Genomic DNA, 20,864 nt, shown 5'->3' with positions numbered 1-20,864 from the left:
AACAGACCATAAACATTGAATAATCCCAATTCATTAATAATTATATTGACAGATTTATTCCAGAATGGAATTCAACATTTAAAGTTGTTTCTATAGCAGATTCGGATAAAGAATTATATAAATATTTTCTAAATGCAGATTGAAATCTTCTGCCTCTTTGATTATAGTTTGAGAAGGCAAAGACAAAGGGTTGACAGCAGAAAACACACATAAGAGAACCTGTTTCTAGCACAATTTTTTTATCCATCTCTTCCTTCCCTCCCCCAAAAGGATTAGGTGATGCAGCAAGAAAATAAATGAGTTTACAGAAAGTGTTCACTGTGTGTTCAGGTTGTATGCTTTATGAAAAGGTATTTCTTCCTGCTTGCTGTATGACACTTCCATCCAGTGTGCAGAAAAAGCATGCCAACAAAAAATCCAAACCCACGTAATGTGATTTTAAGAATATGACCAAACAAGTGGCTCATGAAAAGATGAAGCAATAGAAACAGCTTCTAACTTTTAAAATCACCTAGACTACAAATTGCCTACAATCTCTCTCAACGCAGGAAGTGTTGTTTTGTCTTCTCTTTACAGTGTCCGATTAATCCATGACAATGTGCTATTGTTGATCCTTTGTTTAGCCTCCTTCTAACTATTACCAGTTATTCAGAGTAGATGCATCCATATCAAAAGATATTCTGCACAGAGCTCAGTATAGTCTAATCTGCTCTGATCTGTGCTGCCTCTCAGCAAGAAGGGTAAAGCACTTTGTTTTGTAGTGCCATTTTTCTTCAGTTGTTCATTATCTGCGAAGTTCAGAAAGCATTACTGCTTATGACTCCAAAATAAAGCCAAACCTCCATCTAAACCCTGCAATATTCACATTTGATTCCCGTTTTAAAAAGAGGTCTGGTTCTAATTCAACACAGGAGCTAAACTTGTCAAACTGATTTCAGGAGGACTTCATGTGTTCTCTGTTACCTCCTATCCCCGCTGGTTTTAATGGGTCATGAGCAGCTTCCATCAAAGTAAACTTCAGAATTTCAGGCCAGAAATGACCACTAAATGACCTAGATTATCTTTCTCTATTACAAAATATGGCCCAGGTACCTCTACAGTGAACACAGTAACTGGTGCCACTGCTTTTGATACACAAAGCCACAATCAGATTTTATGTCTGATCATATAGAAGCTACTGATCAAATGTCACAAGTACTTAACAATCATGGGTGCACTGATGAAGAAGTACCTTTAACATACATGGTGCGTGTCTCTGCTCCTCAGTCACATAAGCGTGTATTTTTTTATGTGATCCAGTCACCTTGGCAGCTAAACCTCACATAGGCAGGTCTGTCTTTTTTGATCTCTAAAGTGTTCAATTCAAATTGTGAGCACTCAGTACTTTTAACATCAGACATCTCTGCATGAGTATTCTTGAAAGTATCAGACTTATGTAAACGCTCATCGTACCGGATAAAATGGCAGCAGAGTTAGGGATACTTTTTTTTTTGCATAATTACAGCACTGTTTTGTTTTGCTTGCTGTGCTGCTACATAGAAAAAGGAAAGGAGGCAGAAATAAATTGTTGACATGAAAAGATTTTAAAATATGTTATGGGTTGAATAAACATTTAATTCTACCCCCAAAATGTTTCATATTGGCTTTTAAAAAATAGAACAGTAAAAAAATTATTCATTTAAAAAATTGTTTATCAAAAAAGTTTCTCCTTAAAACATCAAAACAAAAGGTTTTATTCTCCTGGGATTTCCTTCTTTAAAATGAAACAATCTGGCACAGACAGGATTTCACAAAATGTTCCTTTTGACTTGAATCTGCATTTTTTGTTCCCAGATGAAAAATTTCTAGAGACCTTCACTTTCCCAGGCCCTAATCTAGTGCTGGAAGTACAAGACCTTCCTTTCACTTCCCGGAGTTTGTGTCCCCAGACACCTTTCAGCTTCTTCAGAGACCAAAGCAGCAGTCCTACAGATGGTCTCCTCTGCTAGATAGCCCGACTCATTCTCTAATCATCCCTCGTGCTATACAGAAACCCCCGCGCTTTTAAAGGTGACACAGCTCAGCACAGATTGTCTCCCTCTCCTCTCCCCCTCCTCCACTGATTGCAACTAACTGTATGTGCCCTCGTCACATTGGAAACCAGATTTCAAATCGGCTGCTGTCTGCTTTCAATAATATTTGCTTGTCACTGTAGCAAAATGATACCTTCTCAACAGCAATTAACAGTCTTGGGAGCTCTCTACCCTCAAACAAGTGGGACTAAGTCTCAGGGCTTACCAGCTCTCAATGCTTTTATACCTCCTGCTAGACCAGGGGCATTTGCAGGAGCACAGGAAGCAGCAGCAGTTGCTGAAGGACTACACTGAAGTATGCCAATACAATAGACTAGATAGACAGAGGAGGAGAATCCATTTAATACAGGTGGTTTAAAGCAGCCTGCAAGGGTGCATGACAGGCATAAAAGCATGATCAAGAGCAGGTAACAAAACATCCTGCAAATTCTACCTTGGATACAAAAAGGTGGTGATACATTATGACTCATAATTCTGCCTTTTTTTTTTTTTTTTTTTTTTAAACAGCAGAATGCATTTCTCAGACCTCAGGGCTAGATCCTTGCCAAATTTCAAGTTCCTATGTCAAATCCCCGAGGCACAGAGCTGTTCAGAAAAAGAAAGATAATATGGCTTTTACACTGAGATTGCCTGTCTTCCCCTCCTTGCTTCCCTCCTCACTCTGTTAATTTTGCTCTTGAACCAGCTGAATGTTCCCCCAAAACTCAATGAATAGAGAACAAAAGCAGCCTCCAAATAGAAACAATGTGTGAGAAATTCTCATTTCAATGATCATAAGAAACTGAAAACAAGGACTTACAATGGACTCACCAGGTGACACTAATATGCACTGCTACATACTCCGCATGTATGCACAGATCTGCAGACCCATAATTTAAGTAACTTGTAAAAGATCCCCAAATAAATATATGTATAAACCTAATGTTTGTATGAGCCAGTGTTTTATGAATGAGGAAAAAACCACAAGGACTTGGAGTGTCACTTGAAAAGCAAAAAAAAATAACTATAGTTCTATTGCACGGGCCTAGGTTAGCACATGTCAAGGTGAAGACTTCAAGGCACATTATCAAGGCTGAAACTCTACCACTTATGCCACCATGGGCTTTTGCTCTCACGTGCTTCCTCAGAATCTCTTCCGCATGCCCCGGACCCACCTGCTTCCCACCTCGTGCCCTCCTTAAACCCTCCTCCAGCCTCTTAGGTCTGCTACCACTTTGTGGAAGGCCAAGGAGCACAGAGTGCATAAAAAGTCCTTTATTTTCTTTGCCACATGATTTGTTTCTCCACTTAGGAAGTAAAAAATGTGACTTCAGAGCTGATATTTTTAAAGGTTCTTTTTAAAGTGGCTCCAGAACGCTTCCAGTGTCACATAACAGCTTTACAACTGTAAACTAAATCGCATGAATTAAGGACAGACAAAACCAAGAGTTCACCTAATCCCTACTGACAGACTCCTCCATACCAGAGAGATGCAGAAAAATCTTGTGTTCATGCTTGCAAGCACTGCTGATCTTACAGAAGTTCTTTGGGATGTTATTCTCTGATCTGATCCGACCAATGCTGGTCACACAGCAGCACTTTCACAACACAAATATACCACTTTAGTTTCCCTCTCCATATTCAGGGTACTTGGTCACTGCCATTACGTACAATAATTCCCAGTGCAGCACTAAATTACTGTCAGGACCAGGGTGAGACTGTCAAGCTAGCTCAGGTCTGCCTGCCTCTCACTGCAACACCAGCATACTCTTGGTCTGCTACAGATGAAGATCACTTTAGGGGCATGGTGATAGCAGAGTATCAGCAACTCAGTGCTGGCGAGGAGCTGTAACCAGTTGTCTGGAGAGGTTGTGGAGATCTGCTGGGAACTTTTAAGGAATTTCCATCCCTGGAAGTTTTCAAAACTAGGTAAGACCCCAAACAATCCTATCTATCTTCACAGTTAACTTTGCTTTAAGCAGGAGGCCAGACTAGATGATTTCCAGAAGTCCCTCCTACTCTAATTTTTGTCCCCAGGATTTTGGGATGTTTCAGCTTATAACTAAAAAGAATGAGGGCAGCCCACGCTGCCTGCATAAACACTCTCTGCAGTTCTCAACGGTATAGTAAAATACCACTGTGTACCAAGTTAACCTTTGCAAAAAGCAAAGCAGTTTTATTTGCAACAGTGACCTGACTCCGCTCCCCTGCTGAGTACTGTACTGTACTACTTAGATGCTCCCGCTGATTTCTGTGGGAGATAATGTCTTATTCTGTGTGACAAAGACTGATCCCCCTTCTCCCCCCCCCGCCCCGCCATCATGCATTCGCAGAGTGGATAAACATTGTTGACTGCCAATCAGCCCAGTGACAAAAAAGGTAGAAGACAGGGGACTACAGAACCTTCCGAGTATAACGTGGAATAAAAAGCTGAAACTCGAAGCACAGTCACCTGCGGGAGTCAGAGAGGTGACTGTGTACTCAAGTTACCACGGAGTAATGAAGGGTCCTAAAGAGTCAGCAGACCAGAACAAGCCCCTCAGCCATGGCACAGGGATCAGGAAGTTTGTAGTTGCCATGTCTAACACCTACTTCACACATGGTGCTGGACTGGGAGCCCAGCAATAGCCCGATTCCGTCCCACACTGCTCCCGGCTCACCTAAACAAAGGCCTTTGATGCAGCAGTAAAGTAACCCAGCAAGAATTATCAAATCTTCTACCAGACTGTTCCCAGCTCCCCCGTTATCCAGGCTCATCCCCCAAACTTTTGACCGCGAACCTCACCTCTGTAACTTACTTTCCACCAGACACATGATCCCTCTCCTAACTGCTGAGAGCCCTGCTCCAGAGGACAACCCTCAGTTGGGGAGACACTGGCCGAGGCAAGCGGGAGGCGGCACTTTTTGCCCTGTTCTGCTGGAGCTGCCTGTCATGGGAGCAACTCTTGCAGGAGAAACACAAACCTCTGATGTTCAGTCCTGGCAGGGAAGAGCCAGGATTACTGACAACAGACCAACCAGTTTCACTTTTTGTCTCTCACATACTAGTGTAATGGTGGAAAATTAGCACAACAGGATTTAAGTGGAAAGTATGTAGTTAACTAAAACACTGTGCTTAAAATGAACAGCTGTGGGGCTGCTTGCTTCTTTTTTGCATTAAACACCATCGAAAAATCGTATTAGTTCTGTTTTAAAATATATAGGTAGTTCAAAGCTGTATAAATATCCCAGGGTCAAAATCATATTCTCACTGATTTAAGTGAAAATGGGCAGTAGAATTTTATTAAAAAATGCTGTGTTGATAAAAACACATTTAAGAAGCAACAGAAAAGCATCAAAAAATGACACAGCACAAAACAGGATAGCATCAGAGCTGGGAGGGGAAGGAAGAGAAGAATCAGTATTATGTTTAAACCTCCTATTATTTAGAGTAGGAAAATAAAAATCAGTTTTAGTCAGAAACACTGTTAATTTACGTTCATGTTTCAAGAACACACTGAACACATTCCCTCGTATGAGTAACACCTATCTAATTTACCAACACTAAACCTGTTATCCCCATTAAGAGCAACGATGACTGCCTGAAGTACAGTTCTAACTGTAAACAGGTAAGTTTTTATTAATGGGATAAAAGCAGTGAGAAAAAGAATCACTATTAAAATGCACAGGTTTAGTTCATATAATTATTTTTTTTAGAAGTTGTCTTAGTTAACTAAGTTGGAAATTCTTAGTGAAAACACTGAATTAGTGGCAGTCAGTGACTAACCTTACAGACAGACATTCACTTTGTAGACATCTGCACTGAGTGAAGATACAAATTATTTTCTGAATGACAGAAGTGTCCTGCCTCAAAGCTGAAAAAGTGGTACAGGTTGTTTCCTATGTAATGTCTCTAATTCAGGTTTGAGCATGAGCTCTGCCAGAGTTAAAATTTTAACAGACATGAATACATCATCAGAAAAACAATAAATTTAATCTAGTATGTATAAAAAAGTATCATATTTTGTGTCATAAATCTGTAGGTTTAAAAAAATATAGTCATGCTTGAATAAATGTATTCTTAGATATTCTACATATTTACAGTAGTTTAGTTAATAATACAGACATGTTATGCTGTTGAGGGGAATTTTTAATTAAATTTTAATTTCCAACCAAATGCAGCTCAACATAAATTGGGAATAACAGGAACTAATCATTATCTGAAAAACAAGATATGCATAATTCACTATTTTCTAAGAAAAGGACAAAATGTAAAAATTAATACTCTGAGTGTATGTTGAGATAAAGGACTGATAAAATAAACACTCACCAATATAATTTATCCCTTTACAAAACAAAACTCTGCTAACTACCAGAATATCAAACAAGGAGAACCATTTGCCAGTTGTGAAAGTTATCAAAAGCACAAATGAAAATCAAGATCAGAAGAAATCATTTAAATCAAGGTTCCCTACATGCAGCTTTAAACTGTGATTAAATCACCTATTTTAAACAATTTTGATTTCTATCAATTATTCCAGTTCCCATATATTAGGATTGTTTTTGAATTAATGCATTAGTTAAATGATATCTGGGGGGAGATAGGGAAATACAAAGATTGGTAAGGAGAGGAAAGATGAACACGTCTAGTATCCTTATTAAATCAACCAGATTAGAAGAGCCCAGGATATGACTGGGGTGTGGTACTCAAAGGGAATGTTTATGAGAGTGTCCAAGTTTAGCATAAGAGAATAGGCAGGCCTGGAAACCCCATGGGAATAAGATGCATCTGTTGTTGTAGGCAGCTCCAGCAAAATGTTACTGGTTCACTAGCCTGGGGCAAGCTTTTTTTTTTCCCCTCCTCCTTTTTTTGACAGCCAAGTACAATATTAGCTTGCTTTTTTTTTTTTTTTTTTTTTTGCCATCGTCAAGCTGAGGCTGGGTGAGAATATTTTGTGTCTAGACTAATAAATGTTTGTAAGGATTTTGCAAGACTGGTTTATGGGAACAGAATCCACTTTTTGTTTTTCTGCTGGAAAAAGCAGCATTAAAAGCAAATAAGCACCATCATGCATTTGTTTTAAATTGCATATTACAGCACTGCTATTTTGTGTGCAATCAATACATAATTTGGAAGAAAAATGCTTTTAAAATTCAAAGCTATCCCTGAGCAGCTAAGGTTCTCTTGGAAACTGAAGGAGGAGTCTGAAATTATTGTTCTTTTGTTTGCATCCCCCAGTGGGAAAGGCAGCATACAACTAGAAACCACTGTGCTTTAAGGCAGCATGAATCATTAATAATAAAGATCAACCCCCCCTTCACTTAAGCATTAGATATTAAAACTGAATCTAGGACGAAGGTAAACTATATAGACTCTTTCCTTCCCAAGCAGTTATTGGGTTAAATAAAATACCAAAGAGACTATATAAATCTTGTAACTTCCTCTACTGAAAATAAAAAAAGATATTTTGCAAAACATGGCCCACACAGATCCCAATTACAAGCATCAACTTAATCAGTGGAAATTACTGGGATATGCATGGGCCAAAACCTACATTTTCTTTTTAATATTTGTTTTGGAGGGCGGGGTATCTCAAAATGAAATGGCTGACTGAGCTTTTTATTTCATTGCTTTGGGTGGAAATGACTGAATCTTTCCACACGAAGTAGTGCAGAGAAGCTGCTCTGGTGCAAAGCAATCTCCAGTCCCAGCCCTCCAGCAAGCGCTCACCCTCAGCCTCTCTCTCTCGTCAGCTCTCTGCAGCATCGGGACTTAAACATTGCCTGGTAAGGAAGAGGGCTCCTGTTCAGTAATTCACAGACAGCAACTTCATGAAGATTATATCCAGAAATAGGATATTCACTCGTACAAAGGATAATATACCTGCAAATTCTGACCTTAGAACTAGCTCGTGCCCATACGCGTTTGGGCTGAACCGCAGTAAAAGTATTGTTCGCTCTTTGTCAGTAAGCATGAGTGACCACAGGGTACGGTGTTTGCACTGTCATCATCCATGCAAATATTAATATACTGGAAAGGAAATACTAATATACTGGAAAGCTTTCAAAGCAAAGGATTCTGAATTAAAATTTCAGTGTGTTCAGTAATGTAAAACTTCTCCTTCTTTGAACATTATATACAATGATTAATACATATATTTCTAAGAATGTGCATGTGACTGTTTACTATGTGAGGAAAGAGTAAACTTACTTTACTTCAATATTCTTTTTTCTCACCTCTTCCTTCCTCTCCCCAAAGAAACAAACAGCTGATGTTAACAAGGCCTTATTTTTCCCCCGGAGGAACCCAAGAACTAGAGAATTAAAAAAAAAAAAACCCAAACGACAAAAAACAAACCAACAAAAAACAGAAAGCCTCTTCTCATGAATCAGATTTAAAATTAATGTTTGTGGACTGTAAGATAAAACACCTAAAGCTGTAATCATCTCATACACACACACACAAATATCCTTCCATCTTATATGTTTTAATGAAATAAAAAAATTAGTTCCCTACTGACCCACAAACTCCTCCCACAAATTTAAGTAAAATGTATTAAGAAGTCAAATTTGAAAAACACTCATAAGATAAAGGGAGTAAAGTTGTGTTAGTTTGCATCTTATTTAAACGGATACCTGCAATGCCAGCAGGGATCTTGTATGGGCACCAATTCCTCAAACCAATCCATGCACAAAAAACTTGAACTCATGTGACACTTCAGGTATGATGAACCTTTTGACAGTCCAGATCCCCACTGAGAAGTTTGGAGGACAGAGAGCCGTAAGTATTCAACATTCCAAAGCTGGACATTGTGCTGTGCTGAATGCTCCAAAAACTCCACGGAAGCTACAAATGTGTTTCATCTTGCTGAGAATCCTACAGAGAAACAGAAACCCCTGAGTTTCCTTGCTTGCTCCATCTAGCTCACTTGGCAACTGCTGCCAAGTGCCTAACTACTGATATAGCTCTGATTTCCAGAGCACCCTCAGCTCCAACTGATGTTGCTGAAGGCAGCTGACCTACGTATAAAAAGGCAGTTATTTTTCTACTTTGAAAGCATTCTACTAGGAATCTGGACTTTCTGAAGAAGCATACAGCTGTAACTATGGTTTAACTATACCAGTCTTTTACAGCCCAGGTAGTAATAATTGTTCTTTCCTGACTCCTTCCCCATTGTGTCCCCTTTACTCTTTTTGGGGCATATAACATGCCTAGATCTTATTTTGACCTAATTACCAGAACAGAGCCTTACACCCATGCACAGAGCCAGTAGAATTTTTAAATCAACAGCATTCTGACATACAAAGCATGTCCTTCCATTGTAACACAGGGAGGAACGCAATCACGTTAGTACCATATTTTGTTTAGGCTAACATACTCCATGTTTTAGGAAAGCCAGCTTAGAGCCTTCTACCAAGATTGCCTCGGACTATACAAACGTGCATTTCCACCTATGAAGTTCTTAGCACCTTTGTAAGGTAAAACAGTGTTCAAATAATCACACTCCTAACCTATAAATGAGGATTCAAGCCTTAAAATCTATATGAAATGATTGCCTAATTCACAGTATTCATTGTAAGCTAACAGCTATTTCCTATCCGATACATGTGGTTCATAAGATGCTTTGAAGATTTGGAGTGCTGAACATATGGAACTTTTACCATAACCATTAGAAAGTTCAAAAGCTCATTTCTGTCCTTCTGTCTGGTGGGGTGAATTTGGTGCTCACAGAACGATGCTGGCTTTGCCAAAAAGCAAGGGCTGGCGTTATGCATGCCTCATTACACAGTTCTGCCTGCTCACTGTTTAAACAAAACTGCCAGCCTCCAAGGCTTGCTTGAGTGACGACTTCAAATTGTGGGTCCCCTGGCAGCATGTTAAATTCCTTCAACTCCTAGTCAGACCAATGGGTAAGGAAGGCGGGCACCAGACTGCAAAACGCCACTGGGGAAGGCCAAGCAGCAGAGTGAACCTAAAATACCAAACCAAATTCGAAGCCTGTTCTTTGGAAGTAAAATATATTGAGCTCCTTTAGACCTGTGAGGCACAAGGAGAGGTCACGTTGCTCAAGGAGGTTTGCAACGTTAAGTTGCTATCTTTGACATCACTGAAGGAGTGCAAAAAGTAGCATATTCAAAGTTCTTTACCATTTTTCCTAAAGGTTCTACCATCTAGCCACATCTGTTCCTCTTTTAGTTGTCAGCAATTTTCCTAGTTTCTGTGCTTTAGCATGAACTGCCCTTTTTATATTTTTAATGATAGAATGTACTCTATACCAGTTGTCATTCTTTTAGATCCTACTCTTTTTCACTGAATTCTATTGAACTTTAACATTTACGATGGTATCAGAGCTCTTAAGGACAAAAGAATAGTACACATCTTCCCACAAGCAACAAGAGCAGACTTTTGCTCAATTTGGGCTGACTTCTGAAGCTGGTTAGAAGGGATCCACTGGTAGTAGAGACTCTGTTCTATGAAATACATTACAGTTCACTGAACTCTGAAGGATATGAAAAAGACTTGAGTGGAAGTTCCTTCCAGTTCCTTGACAGAAAGACAACAGAACTGGAAATGAACCATCAGTTAAAGTAATGCAAAGCACAGAATTATGATATGCCATCTGGCTGGTAAAGGGTAAGGAAATGTATCATTTTTGGTGGCTTCCACCTCCACAGAAAAAGAAACAACTGTTTATGCACCAGAGTGGTTTGAATATTTGGGAAGGTCCTGAAGAAGCCACAAAAAATTTTAAAAAGGGAGAAAAAGGGAGAGAAGATGAATTGGAATAAAGACAATAAATTGGAAATAATGATAATGATAATGCTGAAAACATAAGTAATCACATCCGTTTGATAGTCTGAAGAAAGAAGCTGCTTTAATGCCTAATTTGACAATATCAGAAACTTAAATAATAACAACAGAAAATCATATTCTTATAGGTATATATTCTACAAAGGTGATGCTACTGACACGTAGTGGGGAGATACATGAATAGAACAGTAAGATCAATATTGCTGCCTATTTAGGAAATCGCAAGTAAACAAAAGAAGAAGGGGAAATGGTACTGTATTGAAAATTGCATCACTTGTAAACAAGTCACTGACAACTTGGAGACAAACCATCTTGGACATTTATGGATCAATGACCCCACATCTAAAGTGCAAGGAGAGGGAATATTGACCATTAATACACAGAAGAGAACAGCGCGTCCATGCACTCAGCTAAAAATGTTCAGAACATTCCCCCACGCCATGACCTCAAAACTGTTATCATACAGGACTTCAATTTAATGAACAGACATTGAAAAGATCATTCTGTAAATTTTCCAACAGACTCAGGATTTCTAAAAATTAGAAAACATAGAAATACTGAATTTGACACTGTGGAATTCTTGACTAGACCTCAGCTTGACAGGTAAAGAGAAACTGATCACCAAAATAAAGATTAGTCATAGCTTAGCTACAAGTGATTGTGCCTTGGTTATATTTATCATGTGCAAACAGAACAAAACCCAGTTTATATGTACTTGGTGCTTTAGAAGTTCCAGTTTAATAAAGCTGGAAAATATCCTGAACTCAGACTTGAAGAAAGAATCTGACATCAAAGATATATGACTGTTTTTTTAATAAGTCTCTTCTAAAGTCACATACGGACATAAGGGTCACCAATCATAAGTAGATGAAAAAGTTAATCAAAATTTAATCCTTTCCCTCAGACTGCATAAAAACAAATGGGGGGGAAAACAGGGAGAAAGCTCAGGGATAGCAATAAGCTTTAAGTGAAATGCTATAGACTGTTCAGTGAAGCAAAAGACACAAGAATCAGTCCTTCCAGTACATTGGGAACAAAAGGAATCCAACAATAGTACAAAGTCCATTATTTGATAGAAATTCTTCAGTACTGAGAAATCTACAAAAGGCAGAACTGTTCAATGCACAGCTGTAACAGCCTCCAATGATATACTGGTACACAGTGATAAATATTGTCTATTCCAATAATAACCAACAGTGATAAACGACAGCAATTAAGGCTAGGCACCAGGACACTGGATCCAGCTAAAGCATGCACAGGTCACCAAGAGTGTTACAAGAGAGGAAATAATCCAGAAGAGAGTCATAAGAAACATTAAGAGAGTAGAAAAGTATGCCTCGCAAAGAAAAGCTCTACCTCAACTGCTATGTTTTACAAAGGCAAGTTCGGGGACAATCACAGTATACACACACATTACCCAAATGTGGTAGCAGAGGGCTTTTCAGTCTAGCAACAATAAAGAACCACTAGCCTGAAGTTAAAAGCAAATCATTTCAGTTATAAAAAAAATGGCATCTAGTTCTAATTGGCTTAAGGGAATTCATTTAACACCGCAAGTGAAATGGACTGCTTTGCTGGCAATGTTTAAAGACAGTAACAAAAGGGTTTTCCAAATGATGTGTTCTCGCTCAAAGAGATCGTAATTCAGGGCAGAACTATAGTTTGCATCACGCAGGTTGTTTTAAACAGGGTTTCTGTAAGTACTCACAAGCTTTCTTTTTTTACATAAAATCCTTCTAAACAAAAACAAACAAAAACCAGACTGCTGGTCAAAACCAACAGCATAGCTTTTAAAATTCCTCTCTGATTCCTACATTTAATGGAATATTTGTTTTCACATAACAAGTTTTATAACACAATCCACTTTTTATTTATACAATGTTTATATGCACTTTGACATCCCCAATATGCTCCCTGCACATCTCCATTTTAAAAACAAGTGGAACCCATTCCAGCTTGCAGACCAAGAGACATCTCAGCCTTCACTATTTTACATGACACTTTGCGCAAAGTAATCTTCTCCATCCTTCCGTTAACTATTTAACCTACCAGAAAGTCCAAGCAGCTCAGAAATAAAGCACAAGTACCTACCAGATAGTGTTCACTACTGCAGATACTCTGAGTCCTTTTACAGATCCAGAACTGCCTCCATTACGTGGTTTATTGAAATCGGTGTTGATCTCCAGTGCTGCACATACTGATCTAGGGGAGAGGCGAGCATCAGAACGCACCCCAAAACCCAGACACCCCAAGACGAGTAAACCAGACATCTTCCCCAACTTTGCCTGCACATAACACCGTACTGTTCCTCCACGCTCGCCCCCGCTCTGTAATAACACGGGATGCGAAACAACTCTTGAGCCAGAACTTCATGGCTCGTTCCCTGCCGTCAGTCAGTCCGTCCATCCGTCAGTTCGTCAGCTCTAGCGCCAGCGCAGGCAGCCCGGTCACACCGGGCGGGAACTCGCCAGCTCCTCCGGGCGCAGCGGGATTGAACTTCTTGACTCTCCGACTGAAGAATCAGCTGAATCTTCCTCCGCCCTGTGGCGAGCAAAGCCACGAACAGGCTCCCGGCTTCGCAGCTGGCACAGGGCGGAGGAGGGAAGAACGGGGAGAGGAGATCGTCCTCGGACTCGAAGGGGTTTAAACCCCCCTGCGGACCGGGGAGTGTGTGGGGGGGTGTGTGTGAGGGGAGTCCACTTCGAAGTTACCCCCCGGCTCTCCCTCCGCCCTGGCTCCCACACGTTGCCCGGAGCCCGCCGCCCCCGGCAGGCGATGCCCCCCGGCCACGGGGACAGCGCCGGCCGCTCGCCCGCCGCCGCCAGACAATAGGGAGGCGGGCGGGGCGCGGACGGCCCACCGCACCCACTCCGCGGGCGGCAGCGGGGCGGTCGCCCCCGCCGGGCCCGGCTCGGCCCGCCCGCCCCCGCCGGCCAGGAGCCGCCCTTGCCCCAGGGAGGCGCGGGGCGGCGACAGCGCTGGCGGTGCCCCGTCCCCGCCGGGAGAGCACCTGGCCGGTTCCCCGGGGGCAAGCGCAGGCGTGCGGGGGGCACGCCTCCCCGGGGGAGGGAGGGAGGGGGGGGTCACCCTCCCGCCTCCCGGCGCCGAGAGCCCCCTACTCTGCCCGCGCCAGAGCCAGAGCCGGCAGGAGACGCGAGCCCCTACCTGACGGCGCCGCTCCGCCTCGCCCCCTCAGCCCGCGCCCGCGCCGCCCGCCCGCCTGCCGCCTTCGCTCACGGCCGCGCCGCCATCTTGCGTTTCACAAACTACTGCACTTCTTTTGGGGCGGGGGGGCGGCGGGTGAGCCGGGAACTCCCAACGCCGCCGGCCGCCCGACCCTCGCCTCGCCGCCGCCCGCAGCGCCCACTCGCATCCTCCCGGCGCCTCGCTGCCCCGGGGCGGGTGCGCGGGGAGGCCGGGCAGCAGCGGCCGGTGCCTCAGCCTCCCTGGCAGGGAGCGGGGGCGGAGCCGCTCCGCCGCCCCGCCCGTCAGGCGGCGGACACCAGCCAGAGGGCGGCCCGGCCCCGCCGAGGCAGCGGGTGGCTGCCCCGGCGCCGCAGCGCCTCAGCCCGGGGGCCGCCGGCGTCTCGTCGTCCTCCGGTCGGGCGAGGTGCCGGCGCGAAGCGGCTGCGGCAGGGAGGCGCGGGGATGGCAGGCCGGGAGTGCCCAGGTGGCAGCGGCGCCCTCGCAGCCCGCTCCTCTGCCGCCAAACTTCGGCTCCGCGTAGAGCCTCCCGCCGAGCACCCAGACGGGTTTTAAGGACGGCGTCGTCTCCAGCCCCATGAAGGCTTTTTCTCCGACGCCAGCCCCGAGTTTCCCTCGGGGCGTCCCGAGCTGTCGCTGGGGGAGGCCATTGCCGCAGGGTTCAGATCCCCAAATCAGGGACGAGCGAGAAGTAACGGCTCTGAGGGAAAAACCCCACAACACCCCCAGCCCCCGCCTTTTTTTTTCTGGTTTAGTTAGAGAATTTGGAGAAAGGAGACCCTTTATTACATACCTAGATACGTAAGTATTTAGTTTTAACACCCAGTGCATAGGTTTCTACATTCTGTTTCTTTCATCACTGTTTGCCATTTTGGTTCAGACACTAAAATAGGATTTGTTTCCCTGAGAGAGAAAATAAAGATGTGGCTTGTGGGAACCGTTAGAGTTACCAGTTGGTCATGGAAGACCCACGATTTACGCAATTATCATTAAAAAACCAAAGCCCCTGTAGAGGCACAGTATCCTGTCCAGACTAGTGACAGGAAGGAGTTTGATCAAAGCTTTGAAGAGCAAAAGTTTTGATCCCAGGAATGTTTCTGGTTCTTCCTTTCCACAGTCACTCCTGTTCAGTTTTCCCAACAGTTACCTGGGGAGCACGGCTAACAAACTGCTCCCACAGTCCCATCAAAAATCAGTGACAGCAGCCAAGGTTAATTAAAAAACAACCTTAATTCCTTTATTATATTTCCAATGTAGTACACATTAATATGTAAATTTCCAATATATTTGTTCCCCCTGTGCTTGCCTTCACTGTGAACCAATACACCAAGAGTAAGAGTAAGCTGCTCACAGACAAATCTTAAAAGTCTTAAGACTCATGCTGGGTTTTAAGAGTAAGGTTGTTAATGATCAAAATTATACTGTGATTAATAAAATAGAGCAAAACCCTCAAAAAGGTGATTTCATTTTTTATTAATACCCATCCAAACAATACAGATAAAAGAAAAAATTCTGCATAGTACACAAATGTTTGGACAAACACTAGAGAGAAACAAAAAAAGAAAACTGAAACATAGGGAAGAAACCAAACACACACAGAGGGATTGCACATTTCGGCATTCAGTATCACCAGACCTTGTGTGCGTGAGGTGATGGAACAAAACAGCAATGTATCGTGCCACATCTTTTATCGCAACCAATAGAAAATGTTATTGTCATAACATTAAACTTTGCTTATCTTACTACCTTTTTTTTTTAAAAAAAATAACTGTCAGATTAACTGAGAGAAATTTTCTTTGCTGAAGATACATACATCTTCACAATGGGGTATTGCTTTGCTTTGACTTAAATATATTTATCACCAACAATATATTCACTTTTATGTAATAAACAGATAAAATTTTCTCCAGGTAACTAGAAAACTATTTACAATTTAATTCAGCTACAAGCCAGCTAACCTGCAACTAACAATTTGCATTCAAATGCTATTCTCCAGTATCAAGAAGATTGTCATTATTACAACCAAGACTAAACTTTATCTTAGAAAGTTACAGCAGTAAATTTTGCTTTGTTTCAAGTTAGGTTTTTTGGACAGGCAAAAATATGCCATAGCATATTATGTTTGTGGAGTGTTTCTCCTACATACTTTCTTTAGGTTGTTAATTCTAGGAAAGCCCCTTGAGGTGCTATCACATAATGAAAAAAATCTACCTCTCAACTGCATTGAGAGGTTTCTAAAGGATTTACTTTTCATGTACCAAAATGAGACTTGGTTTAAAACCTTGATGTAATATGCGATGGACTCTACAGCACCACAGACTAGTGCAGAACAACGTATTCCCACAAGTTGGAAAACGATGATAAAAAGTTTATCATTTTCTGTTAAACAGAGGTACTGCAGTTATCTGGGAGACGTTCAGGTCTGCAGCGTTCCAAAGGCAATCACAGCAGTATGTCACATAAAATTATATATAGGACAACAATATCAAAATAAAAGCAGTTAAAGGACTTTATTTGAGCTTTCTTAATAAATTTTAAGATATATTTAATATATATAGAAATATATATGTAGAAGGAATCTTTACTGAATTAATTACGCACAGATAACAACATGCAGTAAAAAGAAAACATTAGAAGTCAAGTATGCAGAAATCAACACTGAGCATAACTGAAGGCTGCAATTTCTTTCTTCATTTCCTAATAAGAAAAAAAGACAAACTAGCAGTCAGCATGAATAAAAGCTTAAGAACCCTGTTTATTTCTTCATAAAAATAATAAAGGATCTGTACACACATACATAGTATAGTAATATTTAGGAATGACATGCGCTAGCACCACCATAACATCTTTCTATACCCACTAGCTTCAAACACATGCTTATGTGTCCAAAATAGACTACAGAGACTGCGTGGTTCTGTATCAAGAGACTATGGAACTGTATCAACAGCGGTTCCAACAGTTAGAAAGAGGAGACAGTTCCTGAAAAGGCACAACTAAAAGCTGGAAACATTATTTTCTGCGCTCTGAATAATTACTTGTTAAAGTCTTATCTCTTCATACAGTAGAGCTTGCTCCTGACTGACTTGCAGTGTCACTCTGAAGAGGAGATTTTTTTTTTTTTTTTGTTAAAGCTAAAGGTAGAAGTAGGAAACAAAGAAATCAAGTCTCAACTTTCAATGCTTCAAGTCACAAAACCTCACAAGCCCCAAGATAACATTAATAAATCCCTTCTCATGCTAAACAACTATTATGCTAGCTGAGACATGGGTGCGTTTTTCAGGAACGGCCTCCCTGAATCCAAATACTCCTCCCTGTTGCACAATCAGAACAGAACGTCTGTTCTAACTCCTTCTCTGATGTGGAAGAAGAGATCAAGATGACCCGAGCTGAAGAGAAGAGGCCTCCTCTTTTTTAAGGCAGGCCGAGAGGCGTAAAGAATTTCATCTGTTCTCAGTCACAAGCATCTCAAAGACAAATGGATTCAAGAATCTTGAATCTGAAAACTGACTATCCAACCTATCTCAATCGACTCAATGCTGGGAATGCCTGACTGGGACCAAGGGCATCTCTGGAAGAGTTCTGACAACTCAGAAATCCTCTCTTAGAGGAAAAGAACAGAGAATTTGACTCATTAACGTTAAACCGTCAGAGGCAGAAATCTCCCCATGTGTCAAATTAAAGATGGTCGAGCCATGCTTGTTAAAAGGAGATTGTGGTGAGACCAGAGAAAAGTCTCAAACTCTTGTTAGGTTTCATACCTAATTTCTTTTCAGGAATGGAACGACTACTATATGAAGTGTTACCATGTCTGACTGCCTGTAAGGGGAGAACGAGGAAGCAACAGACTGGGGAAAGCACCCTCCTTATGTAGCCCCCCCCCCCCCAAAAAAGTTTCTGGAGAAGGACTATTGACAGACTGAGGTTAACTGCTTTGAGAGGGCTGTGTGGGTGGACCCACTGTCTTCCAGTTCAAGCCATTTCCTGCTGAAACTGCCAACAATTATGCCAAATACAACAATGGTTTTGCAATATGGATAAACCTCTTCCACACTGAAATGAAAAAGCCTCGTAACACAGGCAACTAAGCAGTAAAGAGTAATGCTAAGGAAGCGTGATGTCCAGAGTGCACACATACGCATGCCTAAGACACACATGCATAACAGTGATAGAAAGTGCTGTAAGAAAAAAAAAAAATTACCTTCACTAATGCAGTTTTGTCGTAATCTTCCCGATGGTGGTAAATGCACTGACTAAGAACAGCATATAGTTTTTCCAGGTGAAATATATTGAACTTTTTAGTTACCACAGTGACAAAATGCAACAGTTGCTGAAAAAAAAAAAAAGGAAACTACCAGTTTGGAATAGTGCAAGATCCTTTGAACAGGCTCTTCATGTTTTCAGAAGCTAAACAATAACAATACAACACAAACAACATCCCACTTTCTTATATTATGAAACATGAGTAATGGTTCAGAGAACAGATTAAATCTCTCACAAGATTTAACTGAAGAACAGGAGTTACTTTTTCATACTTCAGAGAAGAGGAAAGCTTAAATTTCAGACACTATTTTATTACTAATCAATCTATCACAGCAACAATCCTAATTGCGAATCAACTGCTTCCAGAACAGCAGGGAATGACACAATCCACTTTGTCGTAGAGTTGCTGCCACAGCAAAGCCACTGTTCCATTTTATTAGAGAAACTGTTGCTGCAATGCAGGGCACTGTAAAATGGATCTTTGGAAGCCAGGCTACAAATCTTCTGGATCCAGCTGTGCCAGCTGGAAACAGAAGCATCCTTGGGTGCTCACCTTTACCCGTTAGCTGAATGTGTACTGTGCCTACAGCTCTGCTGGCAGAACACACTGCTCAGACGTCTGAAGCAGATCAGGGAGCAAAGGTACATCAGTTGGCTCCTGCCTTTAAACTGACGAGTGGAGAAACTAGCAGAGTGACTCTGCCTGTAGCAAATTACCAGTCTCGCACACAGTCCTTTCTGTTACCAAAGATGTGAATGCAATCATCTTGGGAAAACGACAGTGACAAACTAGTGGCAGCACCTTCTTCCACTGCTGTGGCTATTCAGTGCCTGTGTGTTGTGTGAGGCTGTGAAGATGTAGCTTAAGAGAGCAGCCATACCAAAGGAAAGTATTACTGCCACACAGCTGCCTGTCATCAGACTCTGCCTCCCTCAGATCAACGAGCACAAAAGCTGAGTATTCCCCTCAACTTCATTCTACGCAACATGCAGATAAAACGCACAAAAGCCACGCAGCGTGCTTTCAGCTGCTGCAAACAGAAAAGGCAGGATGTGACAGAGGTGTATGGTCACCATCCCGTGTGAAACTATTTCTAATTGCTGCCACATAGATGACTGCATGCATTTCTATATGTTCATAAAGTTCTAGGCCTATTACTAAGCAAATAAACAAACAAAACCCCCCAAACAAAACCAAGCAGCTACATTTTGGAGGTTCACCTAGCTTATTCACTGCAGGTGAATCCTAAAGAGGCTCTCTGGTATGAGCAGCTAGTTCCAACGGCATCCATGTTCATGAACCAAATTTTCTGAAAGATGCGTTTCATGACTGTAGCTCTCATAGCTGAAACATATATAAGGGCTCTACCGTACCATTTCCACAGTGGGCAGTAACTTTGGAGCACACACTGTTAGCACCCTGACTCTCTGAAAAACCTATGTGGCTTCTCTACACACAGAAGCAGACATGAACAACAAAACCCCCTGAAATCTGCTTCCTTAGGAAGCCAGCTTTAAAAAGTTAGTTTCACCTCCACAAATTAGGTCACAGCTTAAAAACGTGACAGAAATTGTGTTGGCAAGCCCCTGCACCGCATGGGATTCCTATCTGGTCACATTCTCCCCACACAGGGGAAACAGCCGTGTAATACTCCCTCTCTCGTCACGGCAGGTAAAGAGCAGGCCTCCTCTGCTTTGGCCAACCTCCAGGACTCCAACCTAGCAATTTTCCTAACTTCCTCACTGCAATATCCCCTGAAGATGAGGCCCTTGTTCTACCCTCTGCAATTCATGCAAAGGAATCGCTTTTACCCCCTGCAGCTAGGCCATTTTTAACCCTTTCCCCAACTGTAGCCTAGCATAGCAGCTTCTACGAGGGACTGGAAAAGCCTTATAACACTAACTGTATGAATGTGAAATTCTCACACTGGATTTTGAAAGAATTTCAGAAAAGTCGGTATTAGTATTTTATCCTCGATGAGCTTTATGTCAACCTAACTTCAGGTTTCAAGTCATCACTGCTAGATATGAAGGTTCTTTTCAGGTTCCAAATAAATGAAAACATGCAAACCCCAAAACCAAACCCCCAAATCCATCATAAAAAACTGTGAAGACATTAATAACCAACAGTACTAGCAGGTTGCTAGTGGGCTATTTTCAAATTCAACAAGCCCTTTTAAATGAAAGATTAGGAAGAGAACCAAAATCAAGAACAGCAGCCTACACCAGGTGTGGCAACACAACAGTCATAGTCCATTACAGGTTGAATTATTTCACAAGCTTGATATCCTTCCCATCAATTGTTTTAATTGGCATTGGTTAACTGACTTAATTTACACGTAGCAAGGCAACGTCCTACTTCAGTATTAACAAAATTGACATTAGACTTACTTTGAGCTCATAGTAATCCACAATCACTGGCTGTGTAAGCATTTCCACAGCTTTATCGACACACACCACCTGTTGCTCTTCTACCTGAGAATGTCTCCCACGAGTCATACGGTGTACCCACGAATCTGGAATGACACAAGTTTCTTAAAGTCAGCATTTCTGTTCAT

At 41.9% G+C, this 20,864-nt stretch overlaps 2 protein-coding genes across 14 annotated transcripts in view; both read right to left on the bottom strand.

The window, feature by feature from the left end:
* Positions 1–14,348, bottom strand: part of ZHX1 (zinc fingers and homeoboxes 1) — a 35,472-nt gene extending 21,124 nt beyond the window's left edge. For 7 of the 10 annotated variants that reach the window (XR_012833716.1, XR_012833711.1, XR_012833712.1 and 4 more), the window contains exon 1: positions 12,934–13,663. The gene's annotated coding sequence lies outside the window, so the exon portion shown is untranslated. Of the gene's footprint in view, positions 1–12,933; positions 13,665–14,007 lie in introns of those variants that run through there. The other 3 variants (XM_075743373.1, XM_075743372.1, XR_012833717.1) reach the window with 3 other exon arrangements.
* Positions 14,349–15,257: 909 nt separating this feature from the next.
* Positions 15,258–20,864, bottom strand: part of ATAD2 (ATPase family AAA domain containing 2) — a 36,557-nt gene continuing 30,950 nt past the window's right edge. For 3 of the 4 annotated variants that reach the window (XM_075743381.1, XM_075743382.1, XM_075743385.1), the window contains 3 exons: positions 20,698–20,822; positions 18,245–18,373; positions 15,258–16,743 (listed from right to left, as the gene is read on the bottom strand). In XM_075743381.1, coding sequence (XP_075599496.1) covers positions 16,699–16,743; positions 18,245–18,373; positions 20,698–20,822 — 299 coding nt within the window. In that variant the 3' untranslated portion in view covers positions 15,258–16,698. The remainder of the gene's footprint in view (positions 16,744–18,244; positions 18,374–20,697; positions 20,823–20,864) is intronic. The other variant, XM_075743384.1, reaches the window with a different exon arrangement.

This window comes from Balearica regulorum, chromosome 2, assembly GCF_011004875.1.
Source record: "Balearica regulorum gibbericeps isolate bBalReg1 chromosome 2, bBalReg1.pri, whole genome shotgun sequence".
NCBI classification, from domain to species: domain Eukaryota; kingdom Metazoa; phylum Chordata; class Aves; order Gruiformes; family Gruidae; genus Balearica; species Balearica regulorum.
The sequence above is the reverse complement of the archived record's forward strand: the minus strand, read 5'-3'. Positions and strand labels throughout refer to the sequence as shown.